The following is a 23,302-nucleotide window of genomic DNA, read 5'->3' on the forward strand; positions in this document are numbered from 1 at the left end:
CATGATCAGTAAGAGGAACAGATCAATATACATCAATACAAAAATGAACACAGATGCAGTGAGAGAGCTCAAAGTGCAAATAAGAGGAAATAAGGGCTCTTAACTAACTTAACCCCAATTTAACCCCAACCCAAGCGAGGTGAGATCAGAACATGCAAGATGATGTATTTGTGTTCAGTAGTATTTGTTCCAGTGTTTGTTGGGTTTGTGTTCAGTGTTTCCTTTAGTTAGTCTGTGTAAGAATGAGGGGAAGATATCTAGCGCGCGCACACACACACACACACACACACACACACACGGACGCACACACAGTTGATCAATTTGGTTTTTTATTTTAATAAATAAACAGTGTACGTGAAAATGTAGAAATAAAAAGGCACTAAGTCTGTGAGGCTTGTGATTTAAGTTTAACAGCACTGAAACAGTAAGGGTTAGAGATCAGTCTCATTAACATTGCGCCACACCAGTCACCACTTGGAGGAGAGCAAGGACATACATTCAGAGACATGGAAAGACACTTCAATGTAAGCACCCTCAGTCCAGTTCAGCTGGGTAACAGACATGGCATATTCAGAACGACACTCCTCAAAGTCTTGCACAGAACACAGTAAATATTTGGCTTTCATTGTCTAAGTGGAATTAGAAACCTGAGGTTTATGCACAAATTAAAAAGCAGTCTTGGGTGATTATACACAGAGCACATTCACCTCTTCTTCAGAGAGTAAAGGGTTCAATATGGTTGTTCAGTTCAGTATCGAGCATCAAAAATCTCTTCCAAAAACATCCAGAATTAAATAAAAATTAAAACACTCACTGGTCTACGGCCCTGAGATGCACCTGGACATTACACGTCGTCAACAAAGTGTTTGGCCTCTAGTGTATTCGCAATGACATGGTAGGCATAACCCTTCCCCTTGAATACATCATGCGTCATATTGACCAATTAAACTAGCATCCTCTGATATAAATGATGTTAACAAATGTTCAAAATGATTGGTAATGCAAGGTCTTTTGTAAATTCACTTTATATTAAAATATATAAAATATAGAAGACTAATGTGAAACCTTGAGTGCATCTCCACACACACACACGAACACACACACGCGCACACACACACACGCGCACACGAACACACGCGCACGAACACACGAACACACGCGCACGAACACACGCACACACACGAACACACGCACACACACGAACACACGCACACACACGAACACACGCACACACACGAACACACGCACACACACGAACACACACACACGAACATACACACACGAACATACACACACGAACATACACACACGAACATACACACACACACACACAATCTCAACAAGCAACACATCAGCTGAATCCATCCTGAAAGCAGATCCATTCTGCATGGCTTACAAACCCATCAGATGGTAAGAACCTACAGAACCACGACCACGTTCCCCAGAGAGCAGCCTCCACTCAGCACACTGTATTCTTACAACTCCAAACACACCTGGGCAGGTGGCAGCTGCTGGGGTCTCAGAGGAACATCTGCTCCAGGATGAACTCACCACCACCTTCTCTCCACCCAGTGGCCAGCTACTTGCTACATACTACATCGGTGATGGACAGCATCATCCACAAAACAGTGAAGCTACCCCTAACCCAAAGCTTCTCTCCAGAGCACAGATATGCACATCTGACCCATAACCTCCATCATGAAGTGTAACTGGCAGTGTGGAAGGTTACAGTGTTGATTAAAGGGAGTTTTCCCTGGATTAAGGGTTTTGCTGCTAATGCTCTCCATCACCGGATTACTCAATCATTACTCCATCAATCCATCACCGGATCACTCCATCATTCTCAAAAATCTCGAACGACCTGACAATGTGATTGAAACCCGTTAAAACTGTGTTTCTTCCTCTAAGAGCCCCTGGGCATGAACGTGTAGTCCACCTGCCTTGAAACACCCTTCTCACCTACGGAGGGCCAGTTACACAGTGAAGGGCTGAGAACAGGGACGCTCTAGCAAGCAGGGTCAGGAAACACAGTGTTGTCAGAAAATAGGCTCCTATTCATCAGGCCCAGCTTTAAAGATCAAAGCCAGTCATGTGGCATTAACACACATTCAGAAAAAAAATACTGAAATAAAATTAGAAAAATTCCATAATTAAAAGTAAAATGTCAAGTTTATACACACTGTACATGATGCATAGAAAAACAGATTAGTAGAACAAAGTCGTGAAAAACGCACCAGCTAACACAAGTGATTCAAAAAGAGGTACAAAAAAAAGAAAAAAAGAAAACTGAACAATCACCTCCTTTCATCCTCAGTTAATTTGTATACAGTGTTGTCACTGGACAGCTAGTCCATCACTTGCCCTCGTATTTTGGGTTGACCACTGTGGTGACGGCACTCTTATAGATCGGATTCTCACCCTGGAAGTAAAAATAGCACAGAATCAGAAGGGCCATGACAACTGTATAATGGATCTGATTAGATCATATCACATCCTACTGTGGATCAGACAGGGACCTCAGCTCAGAATTCCTACCTTCACCTACAAACCTTCACCATAGTATCTGATCCAGAACAGCTACCAAGAAGATCAGAGAGTGCCAAACTACTGTATGTACTGAATACGCTTTCATTCTAAGCCAATCACATACTAACAGAATCGATCCAGCCAGTTAACAGGTGTAGCATCTAATACATACATGAGTTTTCCAGGTATAAAGCAGGATTTAGTGCTCTGAACACATGTGCACACAGACAGGGTCGTATTCAGCTGCTGTGGGGTGACCGGACATGGTGGCCTTCAGATTGTCCCCCCCTCCACACACACATACACACACACACACACACACCTCACACACACTCTTTAAAAGCCCCCTTGTCAAATACAACAAGAACATTCAAAATAATCGTTAAAGCGCCTGCTTCCAGTACCCCAGTCTCAATCAGTGACACACAATGCACTACATTTCAAGTAATTAAATCACTTCATCAGATTGAGGTGATGGAGAATCCTGAGGTGAGGGTGGGGGTGAGGGTTAGGGTTCTCTAATCCTAGTGAGTTCTAACCCTAACCCAGCGTGCTCCATTCATGGGATCCTAAGTAGAAACACAAGGACATTCTGAACCCTGAACCACACACACATGCTCAATCTTGACTTTCCTGCACTGAACAAAGTCTGAATATAGACCATCTCACTATGAAACAATTCATTTGAACCAAGAACTTTTCCATGACACTGAAACAAATGAAACTTCATTTGCTTTAGTTGAGTGACTATATCGGTGGTCATACCACTTACAGGGTATCTGCACATTTTTAAATCTCAAATTCAATGACTTTTAAGACCTTTTTAATACCTCTCACAAGAAAAAATAATACTATTACTGGGGATGCAGGTGTGTTCCACATCGTTGACGAGGGGTGGGCCAACGAAAATTGTTGACGTTGTTGAGGCCGTATACTCCAACGCTAGGAATCTAGCACTAGGACCCTGGAGCGGTTATTTTCTGCATTAGCGCTAGATTCGGCAAAGTTCACATCGCGCCAGAACAACTGAACAACACACACTTATAATAATTTTATGCCTCCCCTCATAAAATTCCAGACATTTTAAGACATTTTTAGGCTTTGAATATGGAAAACTAAATTTAAGACATTTTAAGACTTTTTAAGGACCCGCGGGTACCCTGACTTAACTGAAATTAACCACAAACAGCCCTCAGAGTCTAGAAGAGCCAGTCTAGATGAATGAATGAATGAATGTTCAACTTGTATAGCACCTTTCAGATACTCTAGATGACCAAGCCTTCTGTTATTACTGCAGAATAACCCTAGAAGAAGGTATTAGGTATTTTAACTACGATCAGTTGCCCAGTAACAAATACTTAAATGTATAAATAAATTAAATACGTACCGTGTCCCACTTGGCGTTCATCTTCTCTTTCTCAAACTTTGCAAACTCTCTGCGGTCATGAATAATCATGAGCAGTTTCCAGATGAGAAGCAGGGCCAGACCAATCAGAACGATGCCTGCAACCAGGCCTGCTACAATGGGGATGATATCTGGACCAGCTGGGCATTCTGGGATTGCAGTAAGGCAAAGAACAGGAAGCAGAGAGTTCAGGAGTTTGCAGTTTATTCATTATTCTGCAAAGGCTGCTTCAGAAAACTAGTCGGGCAAAATCTTTCACTCTCAGTCAGCCTGCTGACATCTGCTGGATGCTTGTCTGATGAACCTAGACACGGTAAGATTTATAGTAGCTCCTCACCTAGCTCCTCGACCACATAGACTTCAGTCGAGTTGTTTTTGGTGGCGTAGGTGAAGAAGAACCAGCAGTCGTTAGCGTCTCGCTCCTTGCAGTGTGTGAGGAAGGGCTGGCTGGTGGGCTGTGGCAGGTCTTCCTTCTTCTTCACCAGGATGGGTCTGAAGTTCTTACATGTGGATTCACACGTGTCCTTCAACTCTCCACTCTTAAACGCGAGGCACTGGACACAGTTTCTGTGCACAGAAAGTTCAGCGGTGTGAGTCTGACGCCAACAGGTCAGCGGGGTAAGCAGTTTAACTGAAGCTGAGCAAGCAAATATGCCCATGTGTAGTAGAAGACCTCCACCTCTCCACCCGTCTCTACTCACTTGTGCTCGGCACAGACTCCTGGACAGGTGGGGCAGATCTCACACGTGGGGCCCTGGAACTTTGTGTCATTGCATTTACACACACCGCAAACACAAACTCCTCTGCCATTACATTCCTGTCCATTAGCTGCCATACAGGGCTGTTTGTCCAGAGGACAGTCACACGCGCTGCCTGTGTAGTTAGCTTCGCACACACACTTCCTGCACACACACCGACCGTGACCTGCCAGAGAGAAACACAAACAATCTGTGTGAACTGGGGAGAAACTATTATTTATTTATTATTATTATATATATTCATTATTTATTTTTCCTTTTTGTACACTTGATTTACAAGAAATATATTGTCGAGTGATCCAGAACAAGAGGCTTGATGACCCTTTTCCTTGAACTTTGAGGTATGGGAAACACTTTCATTGGCATGAATCTGTGTGCATGACTCCTAGCTGTCAAAAGGCAATTAGCATGATGATGATTAGCGACAGGATGAAGAGCTATGAAATGTAGCATTTCTACTAACGTACAAAAACACTGTTCAGCCCTTCAGAAAAGCCACACTATACCAGGGTATCTGCACATTTTTAAATCTCAAATTCAATGACTTTTAAGACCTTTTTAATACCTCTCACAAGAAAAAATAATACTATTACTGGGGTTGCAGGTGTGTTCCACATCGTTGACGGGGGGGGGGGGGGGGGGGGGGGTGTTGGAATCTAGCACTAGGACCCTGGAGCGGTTATTTTCTGCATTTGCGCTAGATTCGGCAAAGTTCACATCGCGCCAGAACAACTGAACAACACACACTTATAATAATTTAATGCCTCCCCTCATAAAATTCCAGACATTTAAAGACATTTTTAGGCCTTGAATATGGAAAACTAAATTTAAGACATTTTAAGACTTTTTAAGGACCCGCGGGTACCCTGCACTATACATAATGGAACATTACAGCACGTGATCTCAGTGTACTACAGCTGTACTGTGGATTTACTTCATAACTACAACTGTTATGTGCTGTGTAGAACTTTCTCAAATCTCCGTGTTCACACACCACAGGAGTTTCGGCAAGTGCTGCTGTTGGATGTAATGCAGTGAGGGATCTGAACTACGTTTGGGAACAGAAGAACGTTAGACATCCTTTTTGTGGTCAGTGTCTTGGTACCGGACTCCAGTTCCACATGGACGTAGAGAGTCACCAGATGTTTTTATTGTGGAACTACTAGAGGAGACGCAGTCACAAGGAGTCATAAATACCTTCACTAGCACGTTACAGACAAAGCCTGATTCAGGGTCCACACTGTGGTTGTGCCACAAACGGCATCAAAATTGTGACCCACCAAATGGGTACAAACTTCATCTGGAATCCCAGTCCCCCATCATCATGGAGCAGCAGTAAAAACAACCTTAAATTGGAACTGGAGCTGAATATAGAGCTGAACATTTCATCCTCAGTTTGGTTAGGGTTAGAGTGCTAATAGCTTAAATACTAGGAACCTCACAAAACCAAGAGATAATTTCAATAACACAGGAACTCCGTATGTTGGAGTAGTGCGTATCTACGCTCTCACCTCCACAGAGTTTGTTGTTGGAGCGGTCACAGTTGAAGTTGTCACACTCGCAGAACTTTCCCTCGTATCTCTCCTCCGGGTTCTCCCTCTTCTTGCACTCACATGTTCCACAGATACAGTCTCCGTTGTTACTGCACACGTCTGTTCCGTTGTCCATCCGGCAGTTAGCGTCCAGATCTCCTGTTCCGATTTCGTCTCTACTACACTCACAAACTCTTCCAATACGACCCTCGTTGCACCTGAGAAGAACAAGTACAAGTTACGCATCTCCTGTGCAGGTGTATTCATGCCACACCTCCGAGACCCCTCCCACACCTGAGGCCCCTCCCTCACCTGCAGGCGCCACACTCCAGGGTTCCATTGCCAAAGTGACAGTCTGGACTGTTGGGGATTCCTGTCTTATGACACTCGCACTCACAGATGAAGTTAAGCACAACCTCCACCTCTTCAGTGAAGCCCAGAAGTTTGATCTTTATAGTCTCAGATTTTCCTTGAGACGGACAGTTCTTAGTGGTGATGGCGACGTCAAAGTGCACCTACATGACGAGAACAAATTGTCAAGTCTTGTAGCCAAGCGATTAAATCAGGAGCCCTTGCTGTTGTAGTGGACAGGACTGGCTTGTTTAGAGCAAAAGGAGGAACTCACAGCCCAGATTCAGCTCCCCAACATCTGTTCTCACCTCATCACCAATTGAGATGTTGGAGCATTTTCTTCCACCATCTCCGGTTTCACTCACTCCATTCTTGCAGTGAGACACATATGAGATAGACACTCCCTCAGGCAGTTTGCTGTTTTCCAGTATCACCTCGGAGGACAGAGACTGAGACACAGAGATTTACAGATGGACAGAGACTGAGACACAGGTTTACAGAAGGACAGGTTCTAACCACAACCTAACCCTTTACCCTAACCCTACGTTCTAACCCTAACCCTACATTCTAACCCTAACCTAACCTTTTACCCTAACCCTAGGTTCTAACCCTATCCCTACGTTCTAACCCTAACCTTTTACACTAACCCTAGGTTCTAACCCTATCCCTACGTTCTAACCCTAACCTTTTACCCTAACCCTAGGTTCTAACCCTTACCTAACCTTTTACCCCAGGGTATCTGCACATTTTTTTATCTCAAATTCAATGACTTTTAAGACCTTTTTAATACCTCTCACAAGAAAAAATAATACTATTACTGGGGATGCAGGTGTGTTCCACATCGTTGACGGGGGGGGGGGGGCGACGACACACAACTCAAGGGGGGGGAACACACAACTTAAGACATTTTAAGACTTTTTAAGGACCCGCGGGTACCCTGTACCCTAACCCTACATTCTAACCCTAACCTAACCTTTTACCCTAACCCTACGTTCTAACCCTAACCCTAGGTTCTAACCCTAACCCTAACCTTTTACCCTAACCTTTTACCCTAACCCTACGTTCTAACCCTAACCTTTTACCCTAACCCTACGTTCTAACCCTAACCCTAACCCTTAACCCTAACCCTACGTTCTAACCCTTCTGGCTCCGCTCACCTTGTACGCATCAATGATGAGCTTGATCACGTTGCTGGAGTTGGCGGACAGTGTTCCTACAGCCGACTTTGGAATGAGGTTCTTGAGCTCCTGCAAATAAAATGTTGTCATTTTGGTATCTGTTTGGCAACACTGCCATCTACAGGAACGTTTCAGTGAGGCGCCTGCATCAAGTTCCTGGACTTTTACCACTAGTCGGGCCGTTACCTTATAGACAGGCTGGAACTCCTCAGTCACTGCGAAGATGGTCTGAATGTTGTTGTCACTCAGTTTCTGGACAAGGTGGGCAATGGAAGGATAGTCCTACAATGAAAGATGATGGCACTCAGTACTGTGTGTGTGTGTGTGTGTAGTAATAATAATAATAATAATAATAATAGATGGTACTCAGTACTGCGTGTGTGTGTGTAGTAATAATAATAGATGGTACTCAGTACTGCGTGTGTGTGTGTAGTAATAATAGATGATACTCAGTACTGCGTGTGTGTGTGTAGTAATAATAATAGATGATACTCAGTACTGCGTGTGTGTGTGTAGTAATAATAATAGATGATACTCAGTACTGCGTGTGTGTGTAGTAATAATAATAATAGGTTACATTTATATAGCGCATTTCACAAATCCAAGTACGCTTAACATCACATGTGAAAAATGTGCCATATGTCAATTGTGATTTTTTTCACCGCAATCGAAATTTGTCCTCTGCATTTACCCATCTGTGCAGTTAGAAATACACCATTAGAAATACACACACACACACACACACACACACACTAGTGATTACTAGGGGGCTGTGGATCACACGTGCCCAGAGCGGTGGGCAGCCCTAGCCCGGCGCCCAGGGAGCAGATGGGGTTAAGGGCCTTGCTCAAGGGCTCCTCAGTCATGGCCTAAGGTCTGGGAATCAAACCCACGACCCTCCGGTCACAAGACCAGTTCCCTACCACCAGACCATGACTGCCTCCAAGTGTGTCTATGAGGGGACACACACTATAGAATTTTTAATGAGAGGTAAAGAGGAAAGTTTTAAGTTGGTTTTTGAAAGAAGACAGAGTAAAACAGTTATGAAGATATTGAGGTAGAGAGTTCCAGTTTAGGAGCAGCAGCACTGAAAGATCTACTGACCATGGAAGCAAGATTAGTGCGTGGACCAATCAGAGAAGAGGAGAGAGAGGATCTAAGGGTGCGAGAGGGACGATAAACATTGATGAGTTTGGTGAGAGATGCAGGAGCAAGACCATGAAGAGCCTTGAATGGAAGAGTCAGAGTTTTGTAGTTGATCTTGCAAGTGACAGTTAACCAGTGTAACTGCTGAAGGACAGGTGTGATGTGACAGTTAACCAGTGTAACTGCTGAAGGACAGGTGTGATGTGACAGTTAACCAGTGTAACTGCTGAAGGACAGGTGTGATGTGACAGGTAACCAGTGTAACTGCTGAAGGACAGGTGTGATGTGCTCAGAGCTTAGTAGACATGAGGACTCAAACTGCAGAGTTCTGGATGTACTGAAGGCAGTTTAAGAGTTTAGCTGGAAGACCGAAGAGGGAATTAAAGACGTGAATGTGCATTTTGGCATCGTCATCACTGAGGATGGGGCGAAGGGTTAGGGTTAGGTTAGGATGGGGCGAAGACGAGCAATATTGTGCATTTGGTGGAACGCTGTTTTAGTTACGAAACTTATATGAGCTTCAAAACTAAGTGTCGAGTTGAATAGACAACCAAGGTTCTTGATAGTATGAGAAGACTTAATGGAAGCACCATCGACATTGACGGTGATGTTAGGGATATCAGGAAGTAGTGATTTAGAGCCGACCAATAAGACCTCAGTTTTATCGGCATTGAGTTTGAGGTAGTTTTGGTGCAGCCAGAGTTTAAGATCAGAGATGCAAGCACTCAGTGTCTGGGCAGAAGCACAAGGGGAAGCAGAACTGATGTAGATCTGAATGTCATCAGCATAACAGTGGAAATTAAGGCCGTTTCAGGATGATAATGCCTAAGGGGGAAATGTAGAGAATGAATAAAAGGGTTCCAAGAACGGAGCCCTGGGGTACCCCCTGAGCGACAGGTGTAGTGGAAGATCTGTAGGAGCCTAGTGATATAAATTGTTGCCTGCTGGGGAAATAAGACATACGTGTGTGTGAGTGTGTGCGTGTGTGTGTGTGCGTGAACTTTTTCAAGGCCTGGATCATTGTGAGCGTACATAGTAGTGGCTCATCGTGTACATGTTGTCCGTTAAGTGGCATTTCCCGTCGTTAGGAAGCACAATTCCTCCCAGTTTTCCATCTCCAGCAAAGTGGAAACCAGCGTCCGTGGAGAAGACCAGCAACCGAGTCACATTCCTCCAGCCAATCTGCTCCTGACCAACCCAATAAAAACAAACAGTTAAACACTCACAATCTGCTCCTAACCAGCCAAGAAAAAAAGTCTTTCTTGGCAGAGGTGCAGTTACATACACACAGGCAGAACTCATTATTGATTAATACTGAGTATTGTACAAAAGAGAGGAGACAAACCCAACCAAGCTGTGAAGTTGGGGTTAGGGTTAGCTGTGGAGTAACCCCAGCCCTACCACCACCCCTCTGGAGCTGTAACCCCAGCCAAACCTCCACCCCTCTCATACCCACCAGGACATCCATTAGGTGATTATTTGGGTGGATTATAAAGAAATAACTGCACACCACCATCTAGGTCTCTGACACTGCACACATCACTATAAAGTCGGAAAGATGAATTCAAGCACTGACTGGATTATTTATTTCTTTAACCACAACATGTTACGAGCCTTACCCCACACACAGCGACCTGCATGATGGCGTCAAAGCCTCCCTCAGGAGAGTCCAGGTTTCCAGAGATCTGCTGCTGACTGACCAAAGTGTTGAACTGCCTCCCGTTCTCAGTCAGACTCAGCACGTTCTTGTAGCTGAAGGGGCTGGTGCAGTTCTGGTCTGAGGTGCAGGGGTTGAGAAGCTTGGCTGGTGTGGTGCTAATATAGGGCATTACAGTCTTCTCCACGAAGGAACCGAACCCTGACAACAACCAGCACAGATAGTTACGCAACACTAACAAATGTGCATAATATCTAGAAGACCTGCAGCAGGCCCAATAGTAATGTACAGAGCAAACATCTTCTGTCTCTTTACATACACAATGAATTTCAAAGTACTACAGCAGATCCGATTAGAGTTACTCTGCTACTACAGAGTTCTACTAGGTTTAGGTTGCCTGACGCAGCCCTACCGATCCTGAAGTCCGATGTGATGGTCTGCATTTCACGCATTAAGTCGGTCCCCAAGTTCTTCACATTCTCCAAATCATCTTTCATGGAGTAACTGAGGTCCATCAGGTAGTACAGGTCGATGGGGTAGTCCTCAGCCCTTTTGAACGTCAGAGAAAACTTCTGAGGTTCACCTACAGCACAGAGAGAATCAACTCAAGAGGCTGAAGAAACGAAACCAGCCCAACTGAGTCTTCAGTGGCAACAGAACCGAGAAACGGATCACTTTGGAGTTTAGTGGGGTGCTCGACAAACCCACATTGACCTTTAAATTACAAGTGTTAATACACCTAAAAGTAAGAAGGATACAAATTAGTTAAACTTATTGGGGAGTGGTTAGGGATTAAGATTGGGGTTAGGGGTCAAGATTGGGGTTAGGGTGATGTGCAACACTAAATGGTCCCTGCTAGCATTAATTCCTTAATAATCTTTATATTTTGTATTTGTGAATGTGTTTATGTATGTATATCATGGCTGTGATATAACTCTAGCTTGAGTGAGGTTGTACCTGGTCTCAGGTTGACTGTGAGTTTCTGCGGCTGTATCTGGGTTATCTGCTCTGGCGTCAGCTTCCCATTTTTTTGGCGGTTGGTGACAGTTTTGTTCTTGTTGGCAGTGACGCTGCCATGAGGTTCTTCCACTTTGTCACAGCCCTTACTCAGCAGAGCCTTGACCTCATCACAGCGCGCAGACTTGGACTCCCCTTGCTTCAGGAACGTCTGCAGGCGGGTGTGCACAGCAACAGGGCCAGTCAGCTCACCACCCACGACTATCCTGAGAGTCCTGACTGTGTACTGAGGTCTCTGAGCAAGGCGTGTGTGAACCTTACTCACCGCAGGTGGCCAAAAGACCTCATAGGGCAGCATAATTATTTTTAAACAATAATTCTGACACTTAATTTTTTTTTTGTTTTTGAGTTGCCTTGGAGATAATGAGATTTGAGCTGCATTTTTTATGTATAGTCTTCATTTGACTGTTTTAGCCATCTTTGGACATAAAGCTGAGACTTAAACTTGCATGGGATATATATTCTGGATTTCAGTACTTACTTCTGTGCTGCACCAGCCACACTTTTCTCCAACCTGAATACATTCTCCACAGGACTGAGCCGAGGCTTTAGTGCAGTCATTACCATCTAGAGACACACACACACACACACACACACACACACACACACACACACATTACTTCAATATACATCAACCCCTTAATGAACTGCTGCCAAACAGTTTGTATATTTGCTTATTAAATTGTACAACTAGCCATGTACCCCACACCACTTCTTGTTGCTGAAGTGTTCTACAGTCTTAGCTAGTGGAGTGTGCATGTGTGGGTGGACACACACTTTTGCCTTACAATGCTACTGCCTTTCTCCTAACCCTATACACACACACACACACACACACACACACACACACACACACACACACACACACACACACACACACACACACACACACACCTGCTTTCTTCTAACTGAGAATGACATGGACCTGCCCCACAGGCTGTATCCTGAGGGGCTGACAGCATGGGTGTCCCACAACCTCCACTCAGATGTCTTAAAAGGCCATAAAATAGAACAGAAAATAGAACCGAGTGAGTGAAGCAACACAACCATGTGCACCTGCAAACATGGCTGATCTTACCCAGCTCACCTGTGTGCGTGTGTGGTGATGAGCTGAGTGTGCTCATAACCGTGTATGTGTGTGTGCTCATAACCTATGCACGCTCATAACCGTGTACGTTTGCGTGCTCATAACCGTGCACGCTCATAACCGTGTACATGTGTGCTCATAACCGTGTACACTCATAACTGTGTACATGTGTGCTCATAACCGTGTACGCTCATAACCGTGTACGTGTGTGCTCATAACCGTGTACGCTCATAACCGTGTACGTGTGTGTGCTCATAACCGTGTACGTGTGTGTGCTCATAACCGTGTACGTGTGTGTGCTCATAACCGTGTACGTGTGTGTGCTCATAACCGTGTACGTGTGTGTGCTCATAACCGTGTGTGTATGTGTGTGTGCTGACCTGTGTGCTCTTACCTAGTTGAGCAGAGCAGATAGAGAAGAGCCCAAGAACAGCCATGAGTCTCACCTTCACCTTCATCTATAAACACAGCACAAAATGGCCATTACAACTCAGTCCACTGCAGAAAGGTTTCCAATCTCGTTCACCATGCAGTGATCGTTCCCAGACTAGACCTGATCAGCATGGCTGGTCTTGAAGAGCTGTCTGTACCTGACCCACAACACCCAGGTGAGTAAATCCACTCACACATCGTCATTTATCCTCAGATCTCATTTAACACCATATTCACCACTATATAAACTTAGATACAATCTATAAAACACTAGTCACCATTATATAAACGTATACACTCTATAAAACACTATAAAACACCAATACACTAAAAATCCAAATCAGCACTAATCAATGGTGTTGGGAGGTCAAAGTAAAATGTTTTTAAGGACCTTGGGCCTTAAGGAACAGATGAAGAGCAGTAATGAACCCTGTGAAGTGACCCAGCAGTTTAAATGTTTAAACACAACAGCAGCATGAACTAGCCAGCATTCCACCGGGCTGGAGTCAACCCCAGGGGGGGGGGAGAAACAGGCATGCCCATATATAGTCAAGCAGATTCAAGTCTGTTGTCTCAGGAGTTCAGGCCAATAACCCCCTCCCCCCTCTCTGACACATTTGAGCATGCTCAGTGAACACCTACGTTAGCGCAAAGTTATGGCGTGCTACGACACGGCCTTCATTAGAGAAGCAAACACCAACTGGCCTCCAACACACACAACTGATCACAAGCATTAATGGTTTGTATGTTTAATCTCTTTAAATTGTCCTACCCTTCTGCTTCAGTGAGTGCTAACCCTAACCCTAGATCCAGTAGGACTAGGACTAGGACTAGATCCATAGATACAAATATTACTGGCCAATCAACACAAACATTACAGCCACCGTAAAAATTCCAGCAGTTCTTCTGCAGCAAGCCTGACAGGATGTGACCTCGCCACACCACCCCCCCACCCCAACACACCCTCTTCCTGTGTGCACTACATCTTCCTGTGTAATTCAACTGGACTTCAGTGTAATAACTCTACATATCACTCCAAACACGTGGAAACCACACCACTCCAAATCTTTCAGCATACAGACACTAAACACAGCAGTCACTGCTCTGTATGTCAGCATGAAACCGGCTGATTAACCTAACCTTAATCCAGTCCAATCTTATTACAACCTAACCTTAATCCAGTCCAATCTTATTACAACCTAACCTTAATCCAGTCCAATCTTATTACAACCTAACATTAATCCAGTCCAATCTTATTACAACCTAAATTCCAAAATTGCAGATTTTATTTTATTTTTTACAGCATTTCTATAGTAAAAAAGTATGTTTTAATATTTTCAAAATGCATTACATGAGCAGAACTTTAAAAAATTAAAGCTAAAAAATGTGGCTCCAACCCCTTTAGAGTAAAACTTCTAGGGGTGCACGATATGGACTAGAATTGCGATGTGCGATAACATTGTTGGATATCCCGATATCGATGTGAACCACGATAAATTAAGATTAAAATACAGAAATGTAGTGTCTCTCTGAACAGCAGCACGTTAATTTGTTTTGTTTTTTACTGTGTAATGAATCCAGAATAATTCCAAATATTTTGCAGGTTTATTCAACAATAGATTCAATCTAGGTTTATACTTTCACGAGTAAGCGACTCCGCACACCTCGTTAACCTCCGCGAACGGCGGAAGCGTTTAATCTTGCCGTGTCACATTCTTTGCAGTGTTGTCCGAAACGATATGTAGGCCTAGTAGTATAAAAAAACACCACTCAAATACAGGGGAATGAACTTTTACCTGACCAATTTTAATGTTGCTTTGTGTTTCAGGTTTGAAAAGTGCTGGAATTTAGGCTAAAGTATTTTAAAAGGCTTGAAATTGTAACTACTTCGTTTCACAACAAATATCTGTCTGACTGAACAATTCTCTTGTATTACGTTAACAAATACGAGCCTCTTGTAATTCCAGGACGAAACATGAGAGAACGTGAAGACGTTAAGATTGGGCGTTTTGAAAATAAATATCCATTAAATAATGTGATAAAAAAGCGAATTATTTCGAATCATTTAGAGTATATGTATAAATATTTAATTCAATAACGTGCTGGGAATTATTGAAATGGAGCTTGAAAGTGACATACAAGTGCTTGAATTCCACCTTGTATAGGTGTATGAACCCTGCAAACATGACTGTTCTCATTGCGCCGAGACGCGGCGCGCGCGAACTTTAAATAAATAATAACATTAAATAATGTGATAAAAAAGCGAATTATTTCGAATCATTTAGAGTATATGTATAAATATTTAATTCAATAACGTGCTGGGAATTATTGAAATGGACCTTGAAAGTGACATACAAGTGCTTGAATTCCACCTTGTATAGGTGTATGAACCCTGCAAACATGACTGTTCTCATTGCGCCGAGATGCGGCGCGCGCGAACTTTAAATAAATAATAACATTAAATAATGTGATAAAAAAGCGAATTATTTCGAATCATTTAGAGTATATGTATAAATATTTAATTCAATAACGTGCTGGGAATTATTGAAATGGAGCTTGAAAGTGACATACAAGTGCTTGAATTCCACCTTGTATAGGTGTATGAACCCTGCAAACATGACTGTTCTCATTGCGCCGAGACGCGGCGCGCGCGAACTTACAAAATTCGAGAGGTGCACGACCTCGTGAATCGACAGCGCGCGAGGCAATTGCACACGGGCGAAGCCACCGCGATTACGTTATTTTCGCCTCCCGGACCCTCGCGCCGCATCAAGTGTAAACCAGGCTTAAACCAAATCGCGTGTCTAATGAGCGTGTTCACCCCACTCCAGGGTTGCCAGGTCCTACAAAAGTTTTCCGCACAAAATCTGCGAGTGTACGTTGTCGGCCGGGGGGGGGGGTTTTGCGAGTGTGAACTGGAGACAAATTAAGTATTATATCGCGATCGATTCTTAGTGTTGACTTGTAACTTCCGCAGTAGCCCAACTCAAAAGTAGCCCAAAAAACCGCACCCCGCGGCCCCAGAATTTTTACCCGCGGCTGGATTTTCAAACAAGCCCAATTTGGCGTGAAAACCGCGAACCTGGCAACTCTGCCTCACTCTGCCTCTTGCCTACTTACGTCACGTGATCATAGTCTGCAGCGCGAATAGCTCCCTCTATTGCTGGACGAGGATAACGCAATTTGAGTTTGCTGTTATTCAAGGAGTTATCGTGGCTCTTTCGATGTGTTTATCGTGAAACTTCACATCGCGATAACGATAAAAATACGATTAATCGTGCAGCCCTAGTAGAATCCCCCGTGTGTGCAATAACAGCTTTTAGTGTGTGTGGGGTTTGTCATCCACACACCATTTGTGAGGGATTCCCACCCATTCTTTAGGGCACATTTGCTCAGGTTGTTAAGATTATAGGTTGTAGTTTCCCAATGGGGCCACAAATGTTTGATTGGATCAAGACCTGGACAGTCACTGGGCCACAGAAGAACAAACTCCTTCTCCTCATCCTCCTCTTCATCATCTACTGTGTCCTTGTGGTCACTGCCCTGCTGGAAGGTGGAGTTACTCTCACATTTGAGCAGGTCATTAGATGACAGAAGTATTTTGGCAAACTACGATGCGTTTTGTTTTCACTTAAATCCACAGTACCATACAGAGCTGTTCATAGCACTGACTGGTACAGGCAATTTCAATTCATGGGATTTACAGGAACATGTAAGGCAGGTGTGTGGTCATTACAGTAGGGGGTTCTCCGTCTGCTACAGGCCAAACCCATCACCTTGTAACTATTACTACATGACTGTGCTTGTTGGAACGAATTATACTGCTTCCTACTGAACTCCAAGGAGAAAACGCAACAGATTGTCTCCATTTATAAGACTGGAATGAAAATTGAAATCTCCAACAAGTCAAAACAACTCCAGACATGCATGCAGCAAAATCTCTTTGGAGTCATTTTTGAAAAAGGAAGGAATTTTTTTTAAGTAATATTAAAATAAACAGTCAAAACAGATTTAGAATTTCAAGGAATATGGCATGTGCTTATTGTGGAGGGGTGGACACAGCCCTCCAGACACGTTGTATTCAGTGATAGAAATTCCTTGAACATTCCTACAGCACTTGAATGGCCATAAATGGCCTCACTGACATCAGTCAGATGTTCCAGGGTGAAAGGAAGATCTGACTGCAGACGTCCAGATTGTATGTGTAAGAAATGACCAGACAGACAGACAGACAAACACACACACACCCCTCATATTCTGTAGTAGATCACAGTGCATTAGTCACTCCCTTAACCTCACGGCTAGGTAGGCAAACCTAAAAACCTACCACTGTTCAGTTAGCTAGCTCTCTCTGTCTCACACTCACAGTCTGTCTATCTGTCTCTCTCTCTTTCTCACACACATACACACATGTCTAAACAAGGTCTCCCCAGACTCCATCTGTACCTGAGCCTCAAACTCCCACACACCCCCACACACCACATACAGCATCACACTCCTGGGTCCCTCCATACAGCATCACACTCCTGGGTCCCTCCATACAGCATCACACTCCTGGGTCCCTCCATACAGCTACAGGGACTCAATCCATTACAAATGAGTCCCTCATCAGCCAGTTTAGTCTCTTACAGCTGTTCAACACACAACGACTTTCAAAATAGTCCCCATTCACCTCCACCAGAACTTCTACATAAGGCCTTATAGTGTGGAGATTCTGAGTAAGTGTTTGTCTGGGATCAGATGGTCTGGTTAAGATCCTCGAGGTAGGAATGACAACTACTGCACACCAGTGCCCAGGACACCCAGAATCAGACTGACCAATCATCTGCAGTAGATTCTCCAGGACACCCAGAATCAGACTGACCAATCATCTGCAGTAGATTCTCCAGGACACCCAGAATCAGACTGACCAATCATCTGCAGTAGATTCTCCAGGACACCCAGAATCAGACTGACCAATCATCTGCAGTAGATTCTGCTTTGCTTTTACGGCCCTGTCCTACTGTAAACAGGACACAAGTCTCCAGCAGGAAGTGAGTCAGTCTGCCAGTCAGTGGACTGTTCAGAACAGACTCTGAACACAAGGTGCAGACTAGCGGATCCGAGATCAGCTCTTCCTGCTACATTTCATTATTACATAGAGGAAATAAGAATTGTGGCTGAAACCCCAATACCCGAGAGCCCACCGCAACGCCACCAGTCTTGTATTCTGATCTACTCCACTCTCTTCCCATGTCTGTGTACTTTGCCTTAAACCCTTTACTCATCAGCACAGACTCAGCCATTTCATGAAATGAAAGAAACCCCCGTTTTATCTGAAAGCAAAGAGCCTTTTTATTCATGTTTGTGACTATTCACTTCCTGTTTGGAGGGAACACTTGTCTAGACCAAGTCGCATATCTCAGAGTCATTAGTCACCCAGTGACATCACACACATGCATTAAACATCGGTTAACACACACACACTCCCCAACTTTGTAAAAAAAAAAAAAAAAACTAAACTACCAGAAACAAATGCATAGCCAGAACTTATTTTGTCTAGATGAAGGATCATTAGAAGTGGCCATGGTCCCTGGAGATGGCATCACACACCCCTTCATCCCAGTGATAAAGCAGCCAGATCAACAGAGGTCTAATAATACATTAATATTAATATTCTTAGTCATTGTGCCAAAGAACAGAAACACCTGGAGTTCTCTGGGATTTATGCCTCTTAATACATTTATGAGTTAAGTCAGACACGAAATGAACACGACAGTCAAAGATTTACTCGGACACTAGAGGGTTAGCAGCACACACACTCTGTTATGGAGTTTGCTCGGGAGAATATGTGTCACTCTATGGACATGAAGCTGAACAGATGAAGATTCTGCTGCACTTTCATGCTGCCTTATTAAAACACAGAAGCTCCGCGTCAGATGGACGTCTCAGTGTCTCTGGGTGTATTTCCTCTTTTAGTGTTCAACTCACTCTCCTCCCGCAAAACCACATTTGCCACTCAGATAATTAACTCAGATAATGAGGTTACAGCTGTGGCGGTGAAGGACACGACACTTCAGACGTGTAAACTACTGCAGAATAAAAACATTAAGAAGTTAAAGAAGACCGACGGATTATGTTCAGATGTGGAAAAGTGTCGCGGACCGCAAACTAACGCAGGTGAAGTAAACCGGCGTGTTTCTCCCCCGAGACACGAATAACGGACCCGACCGGGTCATATTTACATTAGGACGCGATTAGTTCCCAAATAAAGCGTCGAGCACCGGGCGCTCGTGCAGGGCGCGCGCGCGGATCCCCACCCGAATAATCACCGATAACGCACGCGGGACCGCAGACGCTCGCACGCGCAGTGCGGAGTCGCGTCTTTTGTGGCCGACGCGTGTTTCTACTCTCGTAGAGTTGTTTTGTTTTACTTTCACAGGTACTTACCTTGGCAGGTGACCGCCGGCGGTAGTTCGGCTACCGCGTTTTCGACGTTTGTCGGTGTAAATATCCCGAACCCGCTCCGTTCACGACTCGCGCTCGCGAGGGTTTTGGTTCAGAATGTGTTGCCGCAGGCGACGTTAACTTCACACGCCCAATATGTGCACGTGTGTGGACACGTACGGTGTCGGGACGGGCATCCGTGTCCTGTTTTATGACCTACTAGGACTAAAGGATCAAACACAAAACCGAGACAAAGAGCAGCGAGTCCAGCTCGCCGTGCACTAGTGGAGCTGCTCGTGTCCCGGACGGAGGACGTGGACAGTCTGGTGCCGCCTCCCGGTACCTAGAACCGCCCACACAGGAAGAATAACCCTTTTACCACCAGGAACACATGTGCCTGAACTCCCAGTTTATTAAGTGCACCTTTAAAATCCCGCAAATAATCCTGGCACGGTCACTATGAGACAGCTTAGGTTGGGCCTAACAGGTCGCCACACATAAACTAGGGTTAGGTCTAAACTAATCCCCCAGTTCCGCTGTCCTGCGAGGTCACGTGATGGTACCTGGCCTCCAAAGCACACACGAAGGAAGCGTGCTTTGAAAACGCATTTATATGTTATAATTGCATCTTATTTTGTAAAAACTGCTAATACAAACACTCACAAATACGCCATAAACATACATAGATACTGTAGTACCAGTCAAAGGTTTGGTCAGACTTCAATGAGGTACATTGAAGGAGATTAACTCTGTTATCAATATTTAACAGCACAAGCACACCAACAGTTTTTCTAAAATGTAGAAAATAGTAAAAATAAATGTTTAAGCATTTGACTAGTAGAATATAAATGTATTTATAGGGTGTATTTATCTGTGGGGATTAGTTCTGTCTCAACATCCTCTCAGCTGTAGGCTACTGATCTTTTCTGTACATGTTAACACTATCCACAACTTCATCTAAACAATATTCTGAACATGAACCTACATTGTATGTTTTTTTTTACAATCGTATTCATGTGTGTACAGTAGTTTTGTTGATCTGCTGGCTACCCCAGCTCATTACTTTTTATTCTATTTACTGTTTATTTAATTGTCAATAGTCTGTATAATTGTTGCGTGTCATACATGTGTTGCTCTCACCAGTCAATCTCCTTGTATGTATAACATACTTGGCGAAATAAATATTCTTATTCTGATGATTTTTGTGTTATTCTAAATATGCTTCTATAACTCTGTAATCTATGTCTAATCTATGTTATATCATCATTGGAAGTGTTCATCTCTACTGCTGGGGATCTTCCCACAGAGTTTAGCTCTAAAGTTTAAAAGTTTAGTTACTTTAATCTAGAGCATTTAGAACAAATTAAAATGTTCAGGCCCGTTAGGATATTGAGTTATATTGAAATAGAAATTTGCAGAAGGTGACGAAGTGTTCGTGAGGGTAGAACTCCAGAAACAGTTGTGAGAGGCATGTCTGAGTGTTGGAATAAGGTACTGGATTATTGTACTGGATTACGGTACTGGAATAATGTATTGGATTGAGGTACTGGATTAAAGTACTGGATTAAGGTACTTGATTAAAGTACTGGATTAAGGTATCCATTAAAGTACTGGATTAAAGTACAGGATTAAGGTACTGAATTAAGTATCAGACAACAGGGAGCACAGAGGTGCTGGTTTCAATTCTGAGGTTGTGAAGAGTTCTCAAGGTTGTTCATGTACGCCCTCAGTTGCACATAGATGTACACACACACACACACACACACACACACACACACACACACACACACACACACACAGAGCAGTGGATTAGAAGCGGAACTGGTGAAGCGGTTTTAACCACCACACCACCACCTCTCCACACCACAGAAGGCCTGCTGTTGGGTTTCTATGACAACAGCACAGTCATGTTTATCAGCACTGTTGCAGATGTTTGGGCCTGCAGAAGGAGTCTCGCTTATGCAAAGAACCACAGTAAATGTTGATGGAAACACTGCAAATGTATAAAAACACCGCCCTCTGCTGGCTAGGAATATGCACAAGGCTGAGCGTTTCCTGGGAACAGATGCACAGACGTGTCTGGCACAGTCTGAATTAACTGGCGTTCAAGGGCGTGTTTGTGATACCACTGCAGTGTGCAGATCTGTTCTTGACAATTACACTTTCCTCACAATGATACTATCCCACCAACATAGTTCCTCACCATTAGAAATACACACACACACACACACACACACACACACACACACACACACACACACACACACACACACACACACACACAGCACTTTCAGAAAACTCCTCTAAGAATCACCTTGGACAGTCCAACAGGTAAATTTTTACTTGATCCACCCTTTGGAATGCAGTGACCTGGAGTATGTAGGTAACTCTACTGTACTGTGACTTTACTGTAACTCTACATGGTGTCTCAACAGTAAGGAGCAAACTAACAACTTTGCATAATGGTCTACAGCTGAAGTAGAATCCAAGATGGCGGCATTCAAGATGGCTGCCATGTTAGTCACACTGCCTCTCTGGTTTTCGCCCATATCATATGTTTGAAGTAGGACAACCGTCTGCCTCCCGTTTTCATTTTATATGGGTGTTTCCTTCATTTTGAGACCCTACACGGAGTGTGAGTGGTGAACAGAGCAGTTCGGGAGCAAAGCAGGATATTTATAACGACAAACATTACACTGAAAATGCAGTCAAGCTGAACTACTGCCAGTGATCATGTGCTAAGAACTGTACTGTTTCTGTCTTTGTTTTTGCTCTTGTGTGCTGCTTGTGGTGTCCACATTATGGCCTACAATTCATGAGCATGTTCTCTTTTACTTACTAGTCAGAATGCCTTTACCAGCAGTAGTTTAGAGAAGTCATTTTCTCAGTGTGTAAGTAGTGGTTAATGTAAATTACTGTAATGTATAAGTAATTTTAAGTAAATACTTCTGAACAGAAATAAGACAAAGTATTTTGTCTTTCTTTTTCACTAAACATTTGTAATCAAAGTAAAAAGGAAAATAAAATATAAATCACTATTTTATTTCTTGAACTCAAGCTACTAAGTAGTCAGTCATGGCCTCGTGTTTAGGGAACTGGTCTTGTGACTGCAGGGTCGTGGGTTCGATTCCCAGACCTGAAGCTATGACTGAGGTGCCCCTGAGCAAGGCCCTTAACTCTCAATTGCTCACTTGTATAAAAATGTAAGTCGCTCTGGATAAGGGCATCTGCCAAATGCTGTAAATGTAAGTAGAATTAATGGGTAAAGAAATTAGGATAACAAGTACAGAAAAGTTCAATCATTGTACCCTTGATGCAAACCAACTTTATATTTTAAGTAATACTGACTTACATTTTCATTGCACATTACTTACATTTTTTAGTAAACTCAACTTACCCCTTTAGGCAAAACAACTTTATGTTTTAAGTAATACCAACTTAAGTTTTCATTGTACATTACTTAAATTTTTAAGGCAACCGATTTACTCATATTTTTAAGTAAACTCAACTTATCCGGGCTTACAGTGTGTAATTCTACTGCAAGTGTGTGTGTTCAGTATCTGTACTGTGAATGGTGTGTGTTCTGTATCTGCCATAAGGCCATAACTCATCACTTTATCCTGTAACTCACTCTCCTGGATCAAAATGTTTTAAAAACACTTACAAAACCTCTACAACACTTAAACAGAGTACAAATATGATAAACTAAAACTGAAAACATGATACAGAGGGTTTATTAAAATCTTACATTCACTTTTGGCTTTTCCTTGACAAAACACTGTTTTAG

At 43.5% G+C, this 23,302-nt stretch overlaps 2 protein-coding genes across 2 annotated transcripts in view; both read right to left on the reverse strand.

Annotated features, from left to right (window-relative positions):
* Nucleotides 1-316: 316 nt before the first annotated feature.
* Nucleotides 317-19,838, reverse strand: LOC143483392 (integrin beta-1-like). The gene is made up of 16 exons (XM_076982234.1): nucleotides 19,519-19,838; nucleotides 13,052-13,115; nucleotides 12,052-12,137; nucleotides 11,511-11,721; nucleotides 10,966-11,136; nucleotides 10,516-10,754; nucleotides 9,929-10,084; nucleotides 7,937-8,032; nucleotides 7,730-7,819; nucleotides 6,881-7,021; nucleotides 6,534-6,736; nucleotides 6,201-6,439; nucleotides 4,633-4,855; nucleotides 4,269-4,498; nucleotides 3,914-4,080; nucleotides 317-2,419 (listed from the first exon to the last, which is right to left on the reverse strand). The coding sequence occupies exons 2-16, from the start codon at nucleotides 13,113-13,115 to the stop codon at nucleotides 2,354-2,356; spliced, it is 2,382 nt and encodes a 793-aa protein (XP_076838349.1). The 5' UTR covers nucleotides 19,519-19,838; the 3' UTR covers nucleotides 317-2,353.
* A 3,393-nt stretch (nucleotides 19,839-23,231) lies between these two features.
* The window catches only part of nrp1b (neuropilin 1b), a 37,352-nt gene continuing 37,281 nt past the window's right edge, over nucleotides 23,232-23,302 (reverse strand). Inside the window, exon 17 of the mRNA XM_076982233.1 lies at nucleotides 23,232-23,302. This exon is cut by the window's right edge and continues 2,900 nt beyond it. The gene's annotated coding sequence lies outside the window, so the exon portion shown is untranslated.

The sequence above is a fragment of the Brachyhypopomus gauderio genome, chromosome 19, assembly GCF_052324685.1.
Source record: "Brachyhypopomus gauderio isolate BG-103 chromosome 19, BGAUD_0.2, whole genome shotgun sequence".
NCBI lineage: Eukaryota > Metazoa > Chordata > Actinopteri > Gymnotiformes > Hypopomidae > Brachyhypopomus > Brachyhypopomus gauderio.